Source organism: Emys orbicularis, chromosome 10 (genome assembly GCF_028017835.1).
Source record: "Emys orbicularis isolate rEmyOrb1 chromosome 10, rEmyOrb1.hap1, whole genome shotgun sequence".
Lineage (NCBI taxonomy): Eukaryota > Metazoa > Chordata > Testudines > Emydidae > Emys > Emys orbicularis.
This window is the reverse complement of record NC_088692.1, coordinates 47,670,848-47,686,909: the sequence shown is the minus strand read 5'-3', so window position 1 is coordinate 47,686,909 and position 16,062 is coordinate 47,670,848. Positions and strand designations below refer to the sequence as shown.

The 16,062-nt window shown below is 57.0% G+C and overlaps 1 protein-coding gene across 1 annotated transcript; it reads right to left on the bottom strand.

Annotated features, from left to right (window-relative positions):
* Positions 1-32: 32 nt before the first annotated feature.
* On the bottom strand, positions 33-7,958 carry SNX22 (sorting nexin 22). The gene is made up of 6 exons (XM_065412678.1): positions 7,887-7,958; positions 4,132-4,215; positions 3,093-3,197; positions 2,799-2,893; positions 1,395-1,468; positions 33-160 (listed from the first exon to the last, which is right to left on the bottom strand). Exons 1-6 carry the CDS (start codon positions 7,956-7,958, stop codon positions 33-35), a joined length of 558 nt encoding a protein of 185 aa, XP_065268750.1.
* Between the last annotated feature and the right edge of the window lie 8,104 nt (positions 7,959-16,062).

Below are 16,062 nucleotides of genomic sequence, written 5' to 3'. Positions count from 1 at the left end.
AAGCCTGAGCAATGGCTGTGTGGTGGATACCCTCATGAGCCCTGCTGGCTAAGCACTTGGGGCTCTGCCAAGCACTTAGGGGCTGCCTTCCCCCAGCAGGAGCTTGCTGGTCTGTAGAAGCCTCGCAACACACCACTCAGAACTATGTCTGGCAGCAGCTCTGCAAAACAGGAGAGGAAAGGGGTTAAAAGCACAGCTGTTTCTTGGCAGCAGCAGGAAGACTGGAACTAGACCAAACTCTGGGAGCAGAGCCCTGCAGGGGATTTTTTAATCCTATTCCTGCGGGGTTCCAGTCCCACTGCAGCGCTCCAGCCTGCAGGAGTTAAAGGTGGACCAGATACCAGATTCAGCTCCCCACCCTCTCTTACATTAAGATTTAGAACCAGGTGGTAGCCCAGGCACTGCCAACAGTTCCTGTTTCCAGCATTGCTGACAAGACAGGGCTGCTGCAGGGCATCAGATCCCCTCGGCAGGGGGAGATGGACTAGTGGAACTGCAGCTAACCTATTCCAGCCATCACCCATGCTCCCCACTGGCCCAGCTTGTCTAAAGGGTTCCAAGAAGCCCTTTACAAGCTGAGCCAGGTTCTAGGCTGCATGTTACCTCCATGACAGACATTGGCCCCATCCCTATTCACACACAAGTAGAGCATGTCTAACAGCAGCCTACAGCACTGCAGGGCAGGAACTAGAGTACTGTATGCTTCTGAAACAATGGGAGGGGGAATTAGGACAGCAGAATAGACCCCACTGCAAAATTTGGCAAAAACTTCCCCTTAAAACCCCAACCACCCCAGGCCATTGTTCAGGACAGTGCAGCTGTGGGCAGTTTTTACATCTTCTCACCAGGGCCTTTGCCCTCTTCCAAGCTTTCTAGGGAAAGATGGAGCAGGGGGTGGTTAGAAAAAATCTTTTTTCTCCTGAAGACCATTCCTGCCCGGCACGCTTGCATGGGCAAGATGCCAGGCTGCAGTGGCTGGACTGCACAAGAGGGAAAAGAGGTCAGGCCCCATTGAGACCTTTGTTCCTCTTGGTTTTGTGAAATGTGCCTTTTGGGGAAGCAGGTGAGCCCTGCTCTGCTCCCAGTAACACTCAAATGGCCCCTGTGCGGGAAGCAATTGTAGGGTTTAAACCTCATGCACTTGCCAAGTATGCTGCCAAGGGGCAGTTTTGCTGCAAATGTGAGAAGAGAAGGGGGGCAGCACCTCACAGTACACCCCTCCTTAGTAAAGGGAACCAGCTTGCAGGATGCCAGCCTCCCTTTGGGAGCAGCAAACACCCAGAAGAGGCTGTTGGGAGCAGCCTGCCCAGGAGCAGGGGAATCCGTGCCCTCAGCCCAGCCCACAACATTTCCATTGCATCACCTGCCCCAGGACCCCGGTGCCCCTGCCTTACCTGTAGAGGAGGGAAGCACATATGGGTCTCTGTGGAAGATCATAACCGGCCGGTGGGAGAGCAGGAAGCCGTGGCTGCAATGAGAGAGGCCAATGAGGACCTGGCTGTTCTGGGGCAGTGACATGAGTGGCTAGTGAGAGCAGCCTGACAGGCTCCCCCCACACCGTCTCTCCAGTGCCTGGGTCCTGACAAGGCAGGTCCTGGCCCATCTGGATGGGGGTGGGCATGGGGCACAGGTTCACTAGTGCCCAGTGGGGCTCTCACATGCCTGCACTGTAGCTCCTGGGCAGGTTCCCTTTTGCTCTATAAGGGGGCTCCTTAGTGCAGCCCATCTTCCCCCATTGGGGGGTAGCAGATTGGCTCTTCCAGCCAGCAGGGGATTTCCTTACCCGCAGGGATCTAGACAAAGCGGGTGGAAGGTGGGGCTGTTTCTTCCAACTGAACTAGTGGAGGGTGGGGGGACAATAACTGTGCAAGCCATTTGACTTGGCAGCAGCAGGAAGCTGAGCCCCCACTGCTGGGAGAATTGTTCTAGAAGCAGCCAGCCACCAGGGGGTGCCCTTGCCCTGCAGGTGGGCCAGCTAGCGAGCCCACGAGCTAGGACCCCCATCCAGAGCTTGAGGAGGTCAGCCAGCAACTGGGAGCCCCGCCATGAGCCCCCTGCAGCTGGAGCAAGGTCCCAACAGTCGCACTGGGAGGAGCACAGGGCCTGGGAGGAGGCAGAAGGGCGACTTCTCTCCTCAGACTGTAAGAAAACAGAGTCAAGGGAGTGAAGGGCCCAGGCCCTTGGAGGCTGGAGGGGGGACAGGTGCTGCCCTCCCCTCTGTTAGACAGAGGGACATACAACCTTGGAGACATCAGGGACCAGGTGCATCTCATCTGTGGCTGAGTTTGCACACAGGCAATTTAAATCAGTCCTGGGTAGGGGAGCACAAGTTCAATAGCTGCTAAGAGCTGCAGCTGATGCCCTGTGCTGGTGCACTAAGGGGGCAGGGCTGCTAGGACAGCCCCCTGCTGGAGAAGCACAGAACTGCTCTGCTGCACAGGTGAGAGGCCACAGCTTAAGGGGCTGAGCAAACAAAGGAAGAAATCCCCATTCTAACACATTGTCACTCCTAGTCAGGCAGCCTTAGCCTGCCTGCCAGGGAGCATGAGCAATTAGCCCCATTTCACAGATGGGGAAATGGCATTCGAGAGAGGGGATGGGACCTTTCCAGGGTCATCTAGCAAGTTACTGGCACAGCTGGGATTAGAACCTAGTGGCTCCAGCCACTAGGCAATGCTGCCTAACATGAACACTAACCCTGCCAGCCCCTCCCATGCCCAGGGAGGGCACCAAGGAATCACTTGAGCTTGGAGACTTTGGCTTCCACCAGTGGGCGCCCCAGGCCTCGGGATACTCACTCCAGGCTGCTGGCCTTGGCATCCTGCTGAAAGTGCCTGAGCTTCAGGAAGTCCAGCAGTTCCTTAGGCAGCTCCTTGTTGTAGTACAGGACACCCTGCAGCAAACAGAGTGGGCAGGTTAGAGCTCGCCAGAGCCCCTCGCCCCATGGTGGGGGGGGGGGGGGACACACCCCAGCAGAGAGCACTTGGGCCTTTCTAAGGGAGCAAGCCCAAGTCCACTCCAGGGGGCTCAAACCCAGCCCAGGAGTCACCAGTGATGGAGTCCCAGGCACAGGCTGTGGGGAAACATCCTACCTGAATGTAAACCTCCAGGCCCTGCCGCCGCTGCTCCTGCACCTTTGACATCCAGTTGGGGACTCGCTTGGGGGGGAAATCTGGGACCTTGCACATCTTCTTTATCTAGGGCAGAACGTGGTGTTACCATCAGACCAAGTAACAGCCCACCTGCTGCTTGTAGCTACAGGACACCAGGGTCCTGTGGGGCCCTGGGCTAGAGGTTCTGCTCTGGGGATCCATGTACCACACCATGCAGGCAGGAACCCGGCCCCCGCCACACCATGGCAGGAGGACCCCTCCCCTCTGACACAGCAGCATTAAGCCCCCTCGGGAGCTGCAAAGGTCTCTTCTCCTCCCAGCACCAGCACCTCTCCAATATTACACCCCAGTTGCTGGTTCAGCTGCTTGGGTGGGCCCCAGTATTCCTCCCCTCCTGCCAGGATCCTCTATCAGGGTGGTGCTGGTGAGGCCCCCAGGGGTTTTTGCATGAATACCCCTGTGAGATAACACAGGTCCCCTTCTCACAGCGACAGGCCCAGGCTCAGGCAGGTGTCGCCATGTCAATTACACTCTGTCATATTTTCAAGCCCTTTTTAAAAATAAATAAATAAATAAAAACAGAAGGTGAGTAAATAACACCTCAGCTCAGGCTGATGCTGCCCAGGCCTTAATCTGGTGCTGGCTGAAGGGCTGTGGGCCCCAGGCACAGTGCAGCTCGGGGAAGAGAACTACATAGAGGTCCATGTTATCCCATCTCCCTGTTCCTGTCACGCAGGGACGCGACTTCCCTTGTAATTGGCATGTGCCCAATCCGCGAGCATACCCTGGAGGAGCAGAACATAGACAGGGAGACAGACTAACATCTGGCAACACACGTGTGGAGGAAATGCTGCCAGACAGCATGTTTGCAGGGATGAATTCCTCAAAGGCAGCAGCTGGGCCCTGTGGCAGTGGAAAGATCAGTCCCTGGGGTTTGCTGTGCAGCACAGCAGGCGGCAACGGTAACATGCAGTTTCCCCCGCTCCCCATTCCAGCTGCTTGCCCGGCCGGCCCTCACCCTTTTATGCAGGGCATGGAACTCGCTGTAGCGCTTCTCAATGGTATGTTTCCGGCCATTGCACAGCACCTCCACCGTAAACACCTGCAACGGCACAGGAGAGACGTGAAACAGGCCTGACAGGCCCCAGTCTTAGTGCAGAAATATGTAATAAGAGCACCCCATTCCCAGTACCCTCAGCCCCCTCTCCCCAGCTGCCCAGACTGGAGAAGGGACATTGCTTCCCTGTAGCCCTCGGATGGGTCAGCTGCTCACAGGGCTGTGAAACTGCAGTGTTTGCTTAGCAGTGAAAGCAGTCGTGTTCCCTCTCCCAGAATGCACTGCAGCTGTGTAAGCACAATCCAGTGTCAGGCTGAAGCAAACAGAGTCACAAAAGGCTCTTTCAGAGCAGGCACTGGCTCCAGCCGGGAGGGGAGCAGTGCGGCTAGAGAAATTCCTCTCTTGCAGGGCACAGCACTGCCATCCTTAGCATCTGCAAACTGGCTGAAAGGCCTCATGCAACCGACAGGCCAACACAGCTCAGCTCCCTGAGCTCAGAAATCCATCGCATCTCCCATCCTACCGCACCCTGCGCAGCAGAGATAGAGGAGACACTGCCACCATCACATGTAGGGCGGAGCATGCTCTGCCTGAGCAGTGCACAGCTACATCAGAGTCATGCTAGGGTAGCATATGAAGAATTGCAGCCAGCTGGCACTGCAAGGAGGCTGGGCGTGGGCAGGACATAGCTAGGAATTGGGCCGGGCCACCAGGCTTGGTACCCACCTGTCAAAGAGTGCCAGCGATCATTAATGATCAGCTGTCAGCGCTGCCTCACATTGGAATATGGCCCCTCCAGCAGCGCAGCACCCCATAGCCCTACGCAGGGCACCAAAGTGAGCATTGATACCATGGCAGCGTGGAGGTCTCCCATCCAAGGGCTGACCATGTTTAACCCCGCTTAGCACATGAAATCTGACAACGGCTGCACAATTGCACATTGTGCGTGCACGCGTCCGTCTGACACACTGTGGTGGGTAGAGCCGAGCTAATGCAGCAAGGCTGTTCTCGTGAGCCCAGCAGTGTTTGCCTGCACCATGCTCACACCCCTCGTGCGTTCGTTTCACTCCTCCTAGTGTTGGACACACGAACACGGCAGGCAGCAGGTCGCACACGCTCCCCTCGCTCAAGGGGTTGGAATTGGCTCTCTGGCTGGACAGTTGCCCAACACAGCAGGACAGGACCCCGAAACCCCTCACCAGAGCCTGGCACAGAGGACAATTAAATGAGCCAGGCAGAATCTGGCCATGGCCTCCCCAGCCATGACAGTACAGAATTACTCAGTGCCCCATAGCGACACAAGTCAAATTCCAGCCAGCACCCAGGCTAGATGGCTCACAGCAGCCTCATCTCCTGCGAGTGACTTTCAAACCAGGCCTGGGCAGCCAGAAAGGAGGGCGTTCAACATCTCCTAGAATTCTCACAAGGGGCCCTCAGCTCTCTCCCCCTCCTCCCCCTCCCCACACACAGGCCAAGCCCCAGGGGCTCCTCAGTCCTTCCTCATCCAATCAGAACCAAAACGATCTCACAACCAACTAGCTGGGACCAGCTCACAGACCCCCCCCCAGCCTCCTGGTGGTGCCCAGATGAAAAGACGTGCTTAGTGCATGCCAGCGGCATGGTGACCTGCTCGTGCCCATGCTGGGAGCAAGACAGGGGAAGTCCCTCAGGTCAACACCCAGGGCTGGGCTGCTGGCCAAGCACACCTGCAACGAGGCAGACCCTGTTGCAAGTCATGTCAGGGCTGAGTCTCTCCAGCAGAAGCGGGACATGAAGGGAGCCTGACCCAGCGTAACAGGGCTTGGGCAGGCAGGGAAAGACACTGTAGCTAAGACAGCCAGCGTGCTCCATGGATTTATAAGCAGGGGAACAGGAGGAGTGGGGAGTGGTGTTGCCTCTGCACACAGCACTAGTGAGACCATTCCTGGATCCCGCATCCATCTGCTCTCAGCCTGATGTTGATGGGACACAGGGGACTGCAGAGCAGGCCCGGACAGTGCAGGCAGTAGTGAAGTTTGATCCACTTGCCTTCCCCAGCTGCAGGAAGTGAAGGGGGGAAATGTTTAACAGCTGTGCAGACAGACAGCCACTGGGTGGGGTCAGAGCTGTTGAATCAGCAGGTTGGGAAAATGTTGAGTATGTTGGCTGGCACCACATGGGGCTTCTTCAGCAGCCTGCTCTCCTGGGGAAGGCAGGGAGCCCATAGGCCAGCACAAACCCCTCGGGCTTAGGGCTGCAGGAGGGAGGAAGGAACAGAGAGAAAGTGAACTCAAGTCCCCAGCCCAGGCCAGGCTGCTGCCAATCAGCCAGGGAGTTTTACCGGCTCCCACCTTATCAGTGTGGTTGGAGCAGGGAGAGGATGATGGCGGACTGCTGACTGATGCCATAAAAGGGCCTGGGGGGGCCCTTCTCTGGGCCTTGGCTTCACCCTGCTCCATTGCCCTCCCATGCAGAGGGATGAGCTGTGGAGGAGTTATTGGAAGGGTTTAACCCTTTCTCTGCCTTACAGAGGGCTGGCATGTTTATAACCAGACAGGGACTTGTGCTTATGCCACACGCCAGCCCCAAGCCCTGTAGCTTTTACATGCTGCTGAGCTGGGGGGATCAACCCACAAGCCACAACTCCTGAGCCCACAGCCAGCTGCAGTGCTGGGGGTTAGTGTCCCAGCAGCAGACCCCAGACTCAGGCCCTGGGAGAGCAGCAAACACACACAACTCTCACCCCGCTGGGCTGGAGGGACCTCAGCCCGGAAGGAGCTGGGACAGCACGGTCCTGAGGACTGCCGAGAGAGCCAGCAAGGGGGGCAGGACAGACCCTGACTCACGGAGTCCCCCAGGGGGAGGGTGATCTCTAGGGCCTCCGAGAGGGAGAAAAAGCCATTGGTCACTCGCCTACTATTAACTGGCTGAGACTCTCCCTGTGGATGGGTCCGGGCAGCTGTCGGGTGGGAACCGCTAACTACTGACCTGGCTCCTCCTGCTCCAGCCCCCTGTTCTCTCCAGTGTGGGGCTTGTCTCCCGGGGGGTGCCACTATTGCACCCGCATTGCCGCCGCCCCCCTCCGCCACCAGGGCACAACCTGAAGCGGGTTATAAAGAATTTCCTGCGCCAGGAGAAGTTGCCACAAGCCCCCCCCCCGGCGGCAGGAGCCAGGTGAGCCCCGGGGCAGCCACGGCGGGCGGGCTGGTCGCGCCACAGGGCGGAGCAAGCCCCGGCCTCGGATTTCTGTTACTCATTAATGGGGCCGGGGCACTAAAAGGGAGAAGCTCTGGGGTCTCCGTGCCCCACCTCGGGCTCCTTGGCTGCTGGCCCCAGTGCACCAGCCCCCCGGCGGGGCACCCCTCGGATCCCCCTTCCGCGGCCAGAGGCTCGCCCCGGCACCGGGCAGTGAGGTCCCGGCGCGACGTGACCTGGCTGCGGACCGGGGCTGCGCCGGGCCCCGGGACTCCCCACCTGCGGGGGGAGCCCACGGGCCGCAGCGACTCGCCCCTGGACGCGCAGCGCCAGCTCCGCCACCCCGGGCCCGGGCCCGGTCCCCGCCCGGGCGGGCTGAGCCGGGTCCCCCAGCCGCGGGGCCGCGCGTGGGCGCCGGGCTCAGCCCGGGTGCTCCAGGGCGACGCGCCCCGGACCAAGGGGACCGGGAGCAGCGGCTGGGAAGCGGGGGAAGGAGCCAGCGACAGCCCGGGGACCCCCCAGGTCCGGACCGGACACCTCACCGTGTGCGTCTTCTCCGGGCTCGGCTCGGGCTCGGCCCCCGGCCCCACCGCGGGGATGGACACCGCGATCATCGCGCCACCGGCCGGGCTGGGGAGCTCGCTCCATTCATCGCCGCCCCGCCCCGGGCCCCGCCCCCGGCGCCCGCCCGGAGCACGCGTCTATCCCCGCTCGGGACTGGCCTCCGGAGTGGCGGCCCCCCCGCTCCCGGCCGCTCCCAGCGCCCAGCCCCCGAGAGAGCCTGGGGCATAGCACCCAGGGGCCGCCCTGCCCGGCGGTTAGCCTGGCACCGGGCCACCACACCGCCCAGCTGGAGCCGGGCACCTCTGCCGTGTCACCGGCTTTAATCCGGCCAGCAGCGGTAACCCTGGTAGGGACTCAGGGAGGACCTAGGGGCGCAGACCCCAGCGAGGGCTGGCAGCCTGAGTCCGACCCTGGGTCTGGGTCTTCCCTGCTAGTGTTCCCTGGGCTAGTCCAGCTGTGCCTCCCTGGACCCCAATTACACTGTACCCAGTGCCTGCCTGCCAGATAACTTTGTCATTCATTCACTCTGATTTAAGGTTTCGTGTGCCAGTCATACATTTTAACGTTTTTAGAAGGTCTCTTTCTATAAGTCTATAACATATAATTAAACTATTGTTGTATGTAAAGTAAATAAGGTTTTTTAAATGTTTAAGAAGCTTCATTTAAAATTAAATTAAAATGCAGAGCCCCCCGACCGGTGGCCAGGACCCGGGCAGTGTGAGTGCCACTGAAAATCAGCTTGCGTGCCATAGGTTGCCTTCCCCCGATATAAAGTCTCCCCCAGGGAAAGGGGGGGGGGGGTAGTGGCTATTCACTGCAACCTTCTGCATCTGCATGGAACCACAACCTGGGGCAGGGAGATTCCTCTCCCTTTACAGGTGCAGTGCACAGAGAGCCCAGGGACAGCCCCCCCTCCCAGGTACGCATGTAAACACCCACCCACACCCACTGTCAGTGCTGGTGGTGGAACACTTGGAATCCTATATCAAGAGCTCAGGCCAAAGGAGCATGTTACTGCTCCTCCCCCCAGGAATAACTGCAGGGCCTACAAACAGAATGGATTTCCCCACTGTTCTGCGTCCATGTAAGGGGTTCCCATTCCATTCTGTGTGAGTGTCCGAGCCTGGCCCCACAGCTCAGGTCTCTTCCCCGCAGGAAAGGGAAGTGACACCTCGGCCGGCTGCTGTTTTCACTCAGACCTGCAGGGAAAAGGCGAAGCAGAATCCCCTCATTCCGCTTTCACTTCTTATTTCTGCTAAAGGCCCCCACTGCAGTGAAATGAGCAGAACAGCAGAGTCCCCAGAGGCAAGAGGAAGGATCCCTGCACACGCGGCCCCAGGGAGAGGCGCTGGGGCTAGGAGGGAGCTAGGGGCACTTGAGATACCTTGGGGAGCTAATAGTGCTGGCTAGACAACCACAGCACAGGCACGAGTTGGCCAAGCTCCCCCTGCCTCTAGACTTGCTGATGCCCCTCAGTTCCCGCAGCCCTCGGCTACTCCAGCCCAGGGCACCTCCCCCACACAGCTCTGCCAGCTCAAACCCAGCCTGCAACCCCTGCTATTCTAGTGCTGGGTTCCCCTTAAATCCCCCCAGGCCGAAGGAGCCGGTGTGCCTGCGCTGGCTCTCCATGGTGGCTCTATTTAGCTAATCCCTGATTGCTCCAGGGTTTACCTCCATTGCTGACACCTGTCTCGGGCATTAGTGAAGGGGTTGGGGGGCTGGGAGGCACACTCTCACAGCACACCAGTCCAGACCCAGGAGAGCAGGGTCAGTGAGAGATCCCATATGATGCACTTCAGGCTGTAATCCCAGGATGGGTTGGGATGATGAAGGTTCGTTTGGCAACAAGGATTTGGTGGAGCCAGAAGGTTGAGATACCATGCTGAGGCTAGCAGCCTGAGACAAGGCTCTATCGTGCAATGTTGGGGAGGGAGGGGGACTTTTCCTGGGCCTGCTTTCAGGCTGGGTTGGCATCACTCATATTCACGGTTGTGGGTAGATTTGTGGGGTCCGCTTGGAGGTCACTTACAGGGCCTGAGGTTAATGTGTGTGTGTGTGTGTGGGAGTGCTGTTAAGGTTAACTGGTGCTGTGCTCCTCCCTGGGATCAGTGACACAGGCTCTTCCTTTTCATCCATCCTGCTATAGATGTGGGTTCGTTTGGCAGTGACGAGCCCAGCTCTGAGCTGGGGCTAAAATCCCCCTGGGGGGGTTCTGGCCTTGCCTTGCCTGGGAAAGGGAAAACACGGGGTGGGATGGGAATCAGCGTAGCCTGCAAGGCAAACAGGAGCCAGCGCAAGCAAGAGCTGCAGCCAAGTCCCATTCCATCATCCCAAGAGCAGGCAGCCAGTATGGTGCTAAGCCAAAGAACAAGGGATCTGCTGTGTCTCCCTGTAGCACTGGGGACATCAGCATGTGAGCCACTGCCAAGGCAGCAGCCCAGCAACACTTCAGCAGCCAGCCGGCATGCTCAAGAAAGTGAGTTTGGCTGTGGTTCCTGGCCCCTCAGCTGGAGCAGGACAGACAGGCTCAGGGAGAACGAGACAGGAAGTCACAAAGACTGAGATCCTCAGCGTGCAGTCTGCTGGCCTATCCTTCACTTCAGCACCATTGGGGCCACATCCAGCCCTGTTAGGAACAGACCCAGTCCCAGTGAAGTCAGTGGGAGCTGTGCCCTCTTACACTTGTCTGAATTTGACCCAAGGTCTGTGCTTGGACTCTCACCCCTGGCACTCAGCCACCCTTTGTTCTGCCTCTTTGTTACCTAGCTGCTTTCAGAGTACGCGGCTCCTAAAGCAAATACACCGTCTCTTCCCTGTGGGCCAGGTGCCCTGCAGCACACGCTGCAAGCAGTGGTGCATTTGCCTGCCGACTGCATAGGGCGGGGCAGGCTATAAGGACAGGTGTTTTCCATGCAAACTTTGAACAGAGGCACAGAATGTGGAGCAACAAAAGGCTGCTCCTCCTCTGCAACTGCACTTGTCCCGCTGTGGCAGGGAGGGAGTCAGCATGCACAGCTCTGGGGTGGGGGAAGAGCGGTGCTCAGCAGCACTCCTTCCTGGGCAGTCGGGGCACTGCACTCAGAACCTATCTCAGCTGGCTGCCGAACAACAGGAGGTGCCAAGTGAGCATGTGTCAGGAGGAGATAAAATAAGGAGTGAGCTGGAAAATGTGACTAGCCCCGTATCGCTCATTGTGTCTCAGTCACGGTCAGCCTTGGGGCTGGGGGCATTGGCTAGTGAACTTGGACCTATGTTTGGGTGTCCAACTCGAGACAGCTGCGGCCTGCTTCTCTGAACCTCTGTAACGCCTGTTGATTTTGCCTAGCGCCGCGAGTGCTGAGTGCTGCAGAACCCCAGGGGGTTGCACGTAGGCACCCCACATGAGGGGACACCTTTCCCAAGACAGGCCTTGCTGTCCCCTGACAAGGCTGTTGCAAAAGTCACTGAGAACTGGTCAGCACCAGGAGACGGGAGTGAAGCTAAGTCTTCAAAATGGCCAGGCAAAGTGATCCTGGGCTGATGTCTCGCCCTGGGAGAATGGAACAGCTCCCAAGAGGGAACAATAGCTGAACTAGGTGTGGCGCACAGCAAGGGGGACGTCATGTGAGTGATGGGGCTGGCCAGGAGTTGTAATCGCAGCAATTGAAACAGCGTGTGACGGGGTATGTCTGACACTGCACCCAGCGGCTCACACGTGGCAAAGGTCTGGAACGCGAATAGGGGGCTGGAACCTGGTGGACGGGCCAGACAACACAGCATGCATTGAGTTGGGGGAGATGCCTGGCCATGAAGCCGGCAGGGTCAGGCTGGGCTGGCCCCTGAATGCCCTGGGTGCACTTCAGTGCATGCTCTGCGCAGAACAAGGCATTTGGCCAAAGGCTCCCTGGGTTGCTGTGGATTATCACAGAGCTCTGGGAGGGGACAGGAGGCTCAGCCAGGCCTGTGTCATGTCTCCTGGGCTCAGGCCTCCAGTTTGGTGGGAAGACAAATGCCCCTCACTGCTGCCAAGCGACAGACTAATGGCAGCACGGGTGGACACCAGTGCCTCCCCCGCCAGTCCCCAGGTCTGGAGCATGGGCATGCCTTGGGGCCTGGTGCTGTCTGTGCAGAGATCGCTGGCTCTTCCTGGGGGCTGCCCCGTGAGGCTGTGGCAAAGAGGGAGGGATTAGCCTCCATCCCAGATCAGTCCCCCGTGTCACCCTCGGCAGTTTAGGAGAGGGTGGCTGGGCAAGCAGGGTCCTACTCCCCTCCATCTGGGCTGTCCCTCTGCAAAGCCGGGTCTGAGCAGCCCTGCTAGTTGGGTGCAGTGGAGTGGGCAGAGGGCGTTCACCCCAGTCTGGGCTGGGCTCAGGGTTGCTGCTAGCGCTGTTCTTTTCACGGTGGCAGAATGGGAGCCTTGGGCTGGGTTGGGAGCTGCTCCAGAAGAGGAAGGCTGTGGTTGTCCCCCACCCCCACAGCGGGCCACAGCATGTGACACAGGCTGGCATCGTTAGCTCCCCTGCAGGGGCTGGCTCCTGGACTCAATGAGCTCCTCCCCCTCCTTCCCCATCGTACTGGGTCAAAGAGCTAGAGCCGGCTGGCCACTCAGCAGAACAAGAGCTGAGATCAGCAGAACAAGAGCTGAGATCAGCAGGTTGTAAACTCTGCCCTTGCTGCAGCACTCACTGCCCGCTTAGTACAGCCCTCTGGCCCTGCCTCTGCAGCTCCATCCCCACCCCCCACACCAGCCCTGCTTCTCCTGCCCTATCTGGCACTACCTCCTCCCCCACCCCACGCGTCCCTGCCTCTGCTGCTCCATCCCCACCCCCCACACCAGCCCTACTTCTCCTCCCCATCTGGCCCTGCCTCCCCATATCCCTGCCCCCCAGGCCCTGCCTCTGGCGCCTAGTATGGCCCCTCACCTCACCTCTCCTGCCCCAACCAGCCTCTGCCCCAGCCTTTGTTATCAAGTGCAGTGTGGATCCCATTCCCGTCTGCCCTCGCTGACAGCGGGAACCCGAGGGGAGAGGGAAACTGGTCCCACATTAAGGGATTCAACTCCCAGCTCCCGAGCCATGTTTTCCTACTGGGGTTTTGCTGCAGCTTCTGTCACACAAGGCAGAGCCTGGCCTGGGCAGTGCTGAAATCAACTGCACCATCGCGTGGGATGTGCCTGCCAGCACTGCTCCTGTGAGCCACGCAGACTTCCTGATCCTTGTTACAGCCACCCCCTGTGGCAGTGAGCCAGGACCGGGGACGTGCTGCAGGAACCCCTGAGCTGAGCCTCCCCACAGAAGTGGCTCCTGGGCCCCATCAAGACAAACTTGCGTCTCTATTCAGCTACCTGGGCAGATTTGGGCCCTGACTGAGGACTTGTGGCTACAGGTTCTCATGAACCAGAGGCTGCCTGCCTCATCAGCTGAGCCTCCCGTCTCTTTGGTCTGAGCTCTCAACTGGCTGCAGCATCTCCCATCAGTAGCAGCACTTCCCATGCCACCACCTCCCCCAGGAAAGCGGGGAAGGACGAGCAGGAGGTTTTGCCCTCCTGCCCCCACCAAGGCTGCTACGTTGCTCACATCAGCAGATGATTTCTCACTGCCGCCCACCACAGCATGCCTCCATGGCACAATGCGCGTGGCTGGCAGATCCTGCCTTGGACAGGCTCAACAGCGACTTGGGCTTTTCTTCCCAGTTCATTGTGGTTAACCCAGGACCCTTTTCCCCGTCTGTGCTGCTGCCCTCGCTGATTCTGTGCAGGGATAACAGACTGGGGGGATTGATTCCTGGGGCTGCCCTTTGAGCCCAGCTGGCAGAAGACGCTAGAGCCCAATGCTGATGGAAAACAGCTTATGACCTAGTGATCCAGCACTTCCATGGCATGGCAATGGGCACTATAGCGGCACTTGATGCTGCGACACTAAAACCCCTCACAGTTCAGGGTAGAATTACCCTTTAAGGCTGTTTCCAACACTCTCTGTACTCTTTCCCCGGCACAGTTTACTTCAGGCCAGGGCCCGCACTGTCATTACAGGAACCTCTTAGCGCCGAGCGAATGGCTGGTACAGGGAGAGGAGTTTGGCACGAGGAGCAAGAATGAGCTTTGATGTGACGGCTGCCCGTGGTATTTTTGTGTGGCTATTTCTTTAGGCCTTGGCCAAGGTGAGGGTCATCTAGTGCAGTGTTTTTCAACCACTGTTCCGCGGCACACTAGTGTGCCGCGAGATGTTGCCTGGTGTGCCGTGGGAAAAAAATATTAAACCATGCTTGAATGTCGGAACTGGTTACTAAAATTTTTGAATCCCACCACTGATGTTAAGGACTATAAATAGCTCCGGTGTCACTGTTACACTAACAGGAGGAGGACAGGAGGAGACATCGCAGTAGATCGCCGATGAGCAGAAGAGCGCCAATGGATCTGGATTTGGAGGAAACATGAGCAGAAGAGCGCTGACTGATGGATCTGGATGGAGACATGCGCAGAAGAGTGCTGAGTGTGATGGACAGCGGCTATCTGGAGGAGACAAGCGCAGTAAGTACTGAGTGACAGTGAGATACTGCAGTGATGGACAAGTTTTTGAAAAGGAAAGAACTGGACTCTGAACAAAATTTGGAGCCAGATGAGAGCCCAAGTATGAGTGGGGATCAAAAGAAAGCAAAGATGGTTAGCTCAAGCAAATTCTCTGGCACAAGGCAATATAGCGAAAGCTATATTTCATTTGGATTTACTTTCACCGGAGATGCAAACAAACCAACTCCACTGTGCGTGGTGTGTGGTGAAAAGCTAGCTAACAGTGCTATGGTCCCAAGCAAACTTAAAAGCCATCTCCAAACGAAACACCCTTCGCTTCAAAACAAGAATGCGGACTATTTTGTTCGCCTGCGTGAAAACACGGAGAAACAGGCAACTTTCATGAGAAAAACCACAAAGGTAAATGAAAGAGCTCTTAAAGCTAGCTATCAAGTTGCTGAACTTATAGCCAAGTCAAAAAAGTCGCACACTGTGGCAGAGACATTAATACTTCCCGCCTGCAAAGCTATTGTAGAGGAGATGCTCGGACCTGAAGCAGCTAAGGAAATAGCCAAAGTCCCTCTCTCAGACAACACAATTTCCAGACGTATTAATGACATGTCTGCAGACATCGAAAGTGTGGTTTTGGAAAAGATCCGTATCAGTGAGAAATTTGCATTGCAACTTGACGAGTCTACTGATATCAGTGGACATGCTCAACTCTTGGCCAATGTGCGTTTTGTTGATGGTGATGCAATTAGAGAAAACTTCTTTTTTTGCAAGGCATTGCCAGAAAAAACAACAGGAGAAGAAATTTTTCGGGTCACATCAGAATACCTTGAACAAGGAGGACTTAAGTGGGAAAACTGCACAAGTGTCTGCACCGATGGAGCTGCAGCCATGGTCGGGCGCACCAAAGGCTTTGTAAGCAGAGTGAAGGAAAGAAATCCAGATGTGATTGTTACGCATTGTTTTTTACACCGTGAGGCCCTCGTAGCCAAGACTTTACCAGCAGACCTAGTTCATGTGTTGGATGATGTTGTGCGCATGGTAAACTTTGTAAAGTCACGACCCGTGAAAAGTCGCATATTTGCAGCTTTGTGTGAGGAGATGGGAGCGAAGCATAAAACCTTGCTGTTTCATACGGAGGTCCGGTGGTTGTTGCGTGGCAAGGTCTTGGTTCGTGTGTATGAGCTGCGGGAGGAACTTAAAGTATTTCTGACAAATGAGAGGTCAGATTACGCAAAGCTGCTTGCAAGTGATGAGTGGTGTGCAAGGCTGGCATATCTGGCAGATATATTTCATCATCTGAATGAACTGAACACACGAATGCAAGGCCGAAATGAAAACCTGCTTACAAGTACAGATAAAATAAATGGATTCCGTTCAAAGGTGCAACTCTGGCATCAACACGTGGAAAGTGGCAATCTTGAAATGTTCACACTCACCAAGCAATGGCAAGGTGTTCACACTGCTGCACTGTGTGAGATAATAGTTAAACATTTAAAAACTCTCGAGGAGAAGTTGTCATTTTATTTCTCTTCAGTCTCCACTGAATGCCTTGACTGGGTTAGGGACCCTTATAGCTCAGCATCAGTTGGTGGAAAGGACATGACTTTACAGGAGCAGGAGGAACTAACTGAACTGAGACAAAATCGTGGTTTCAA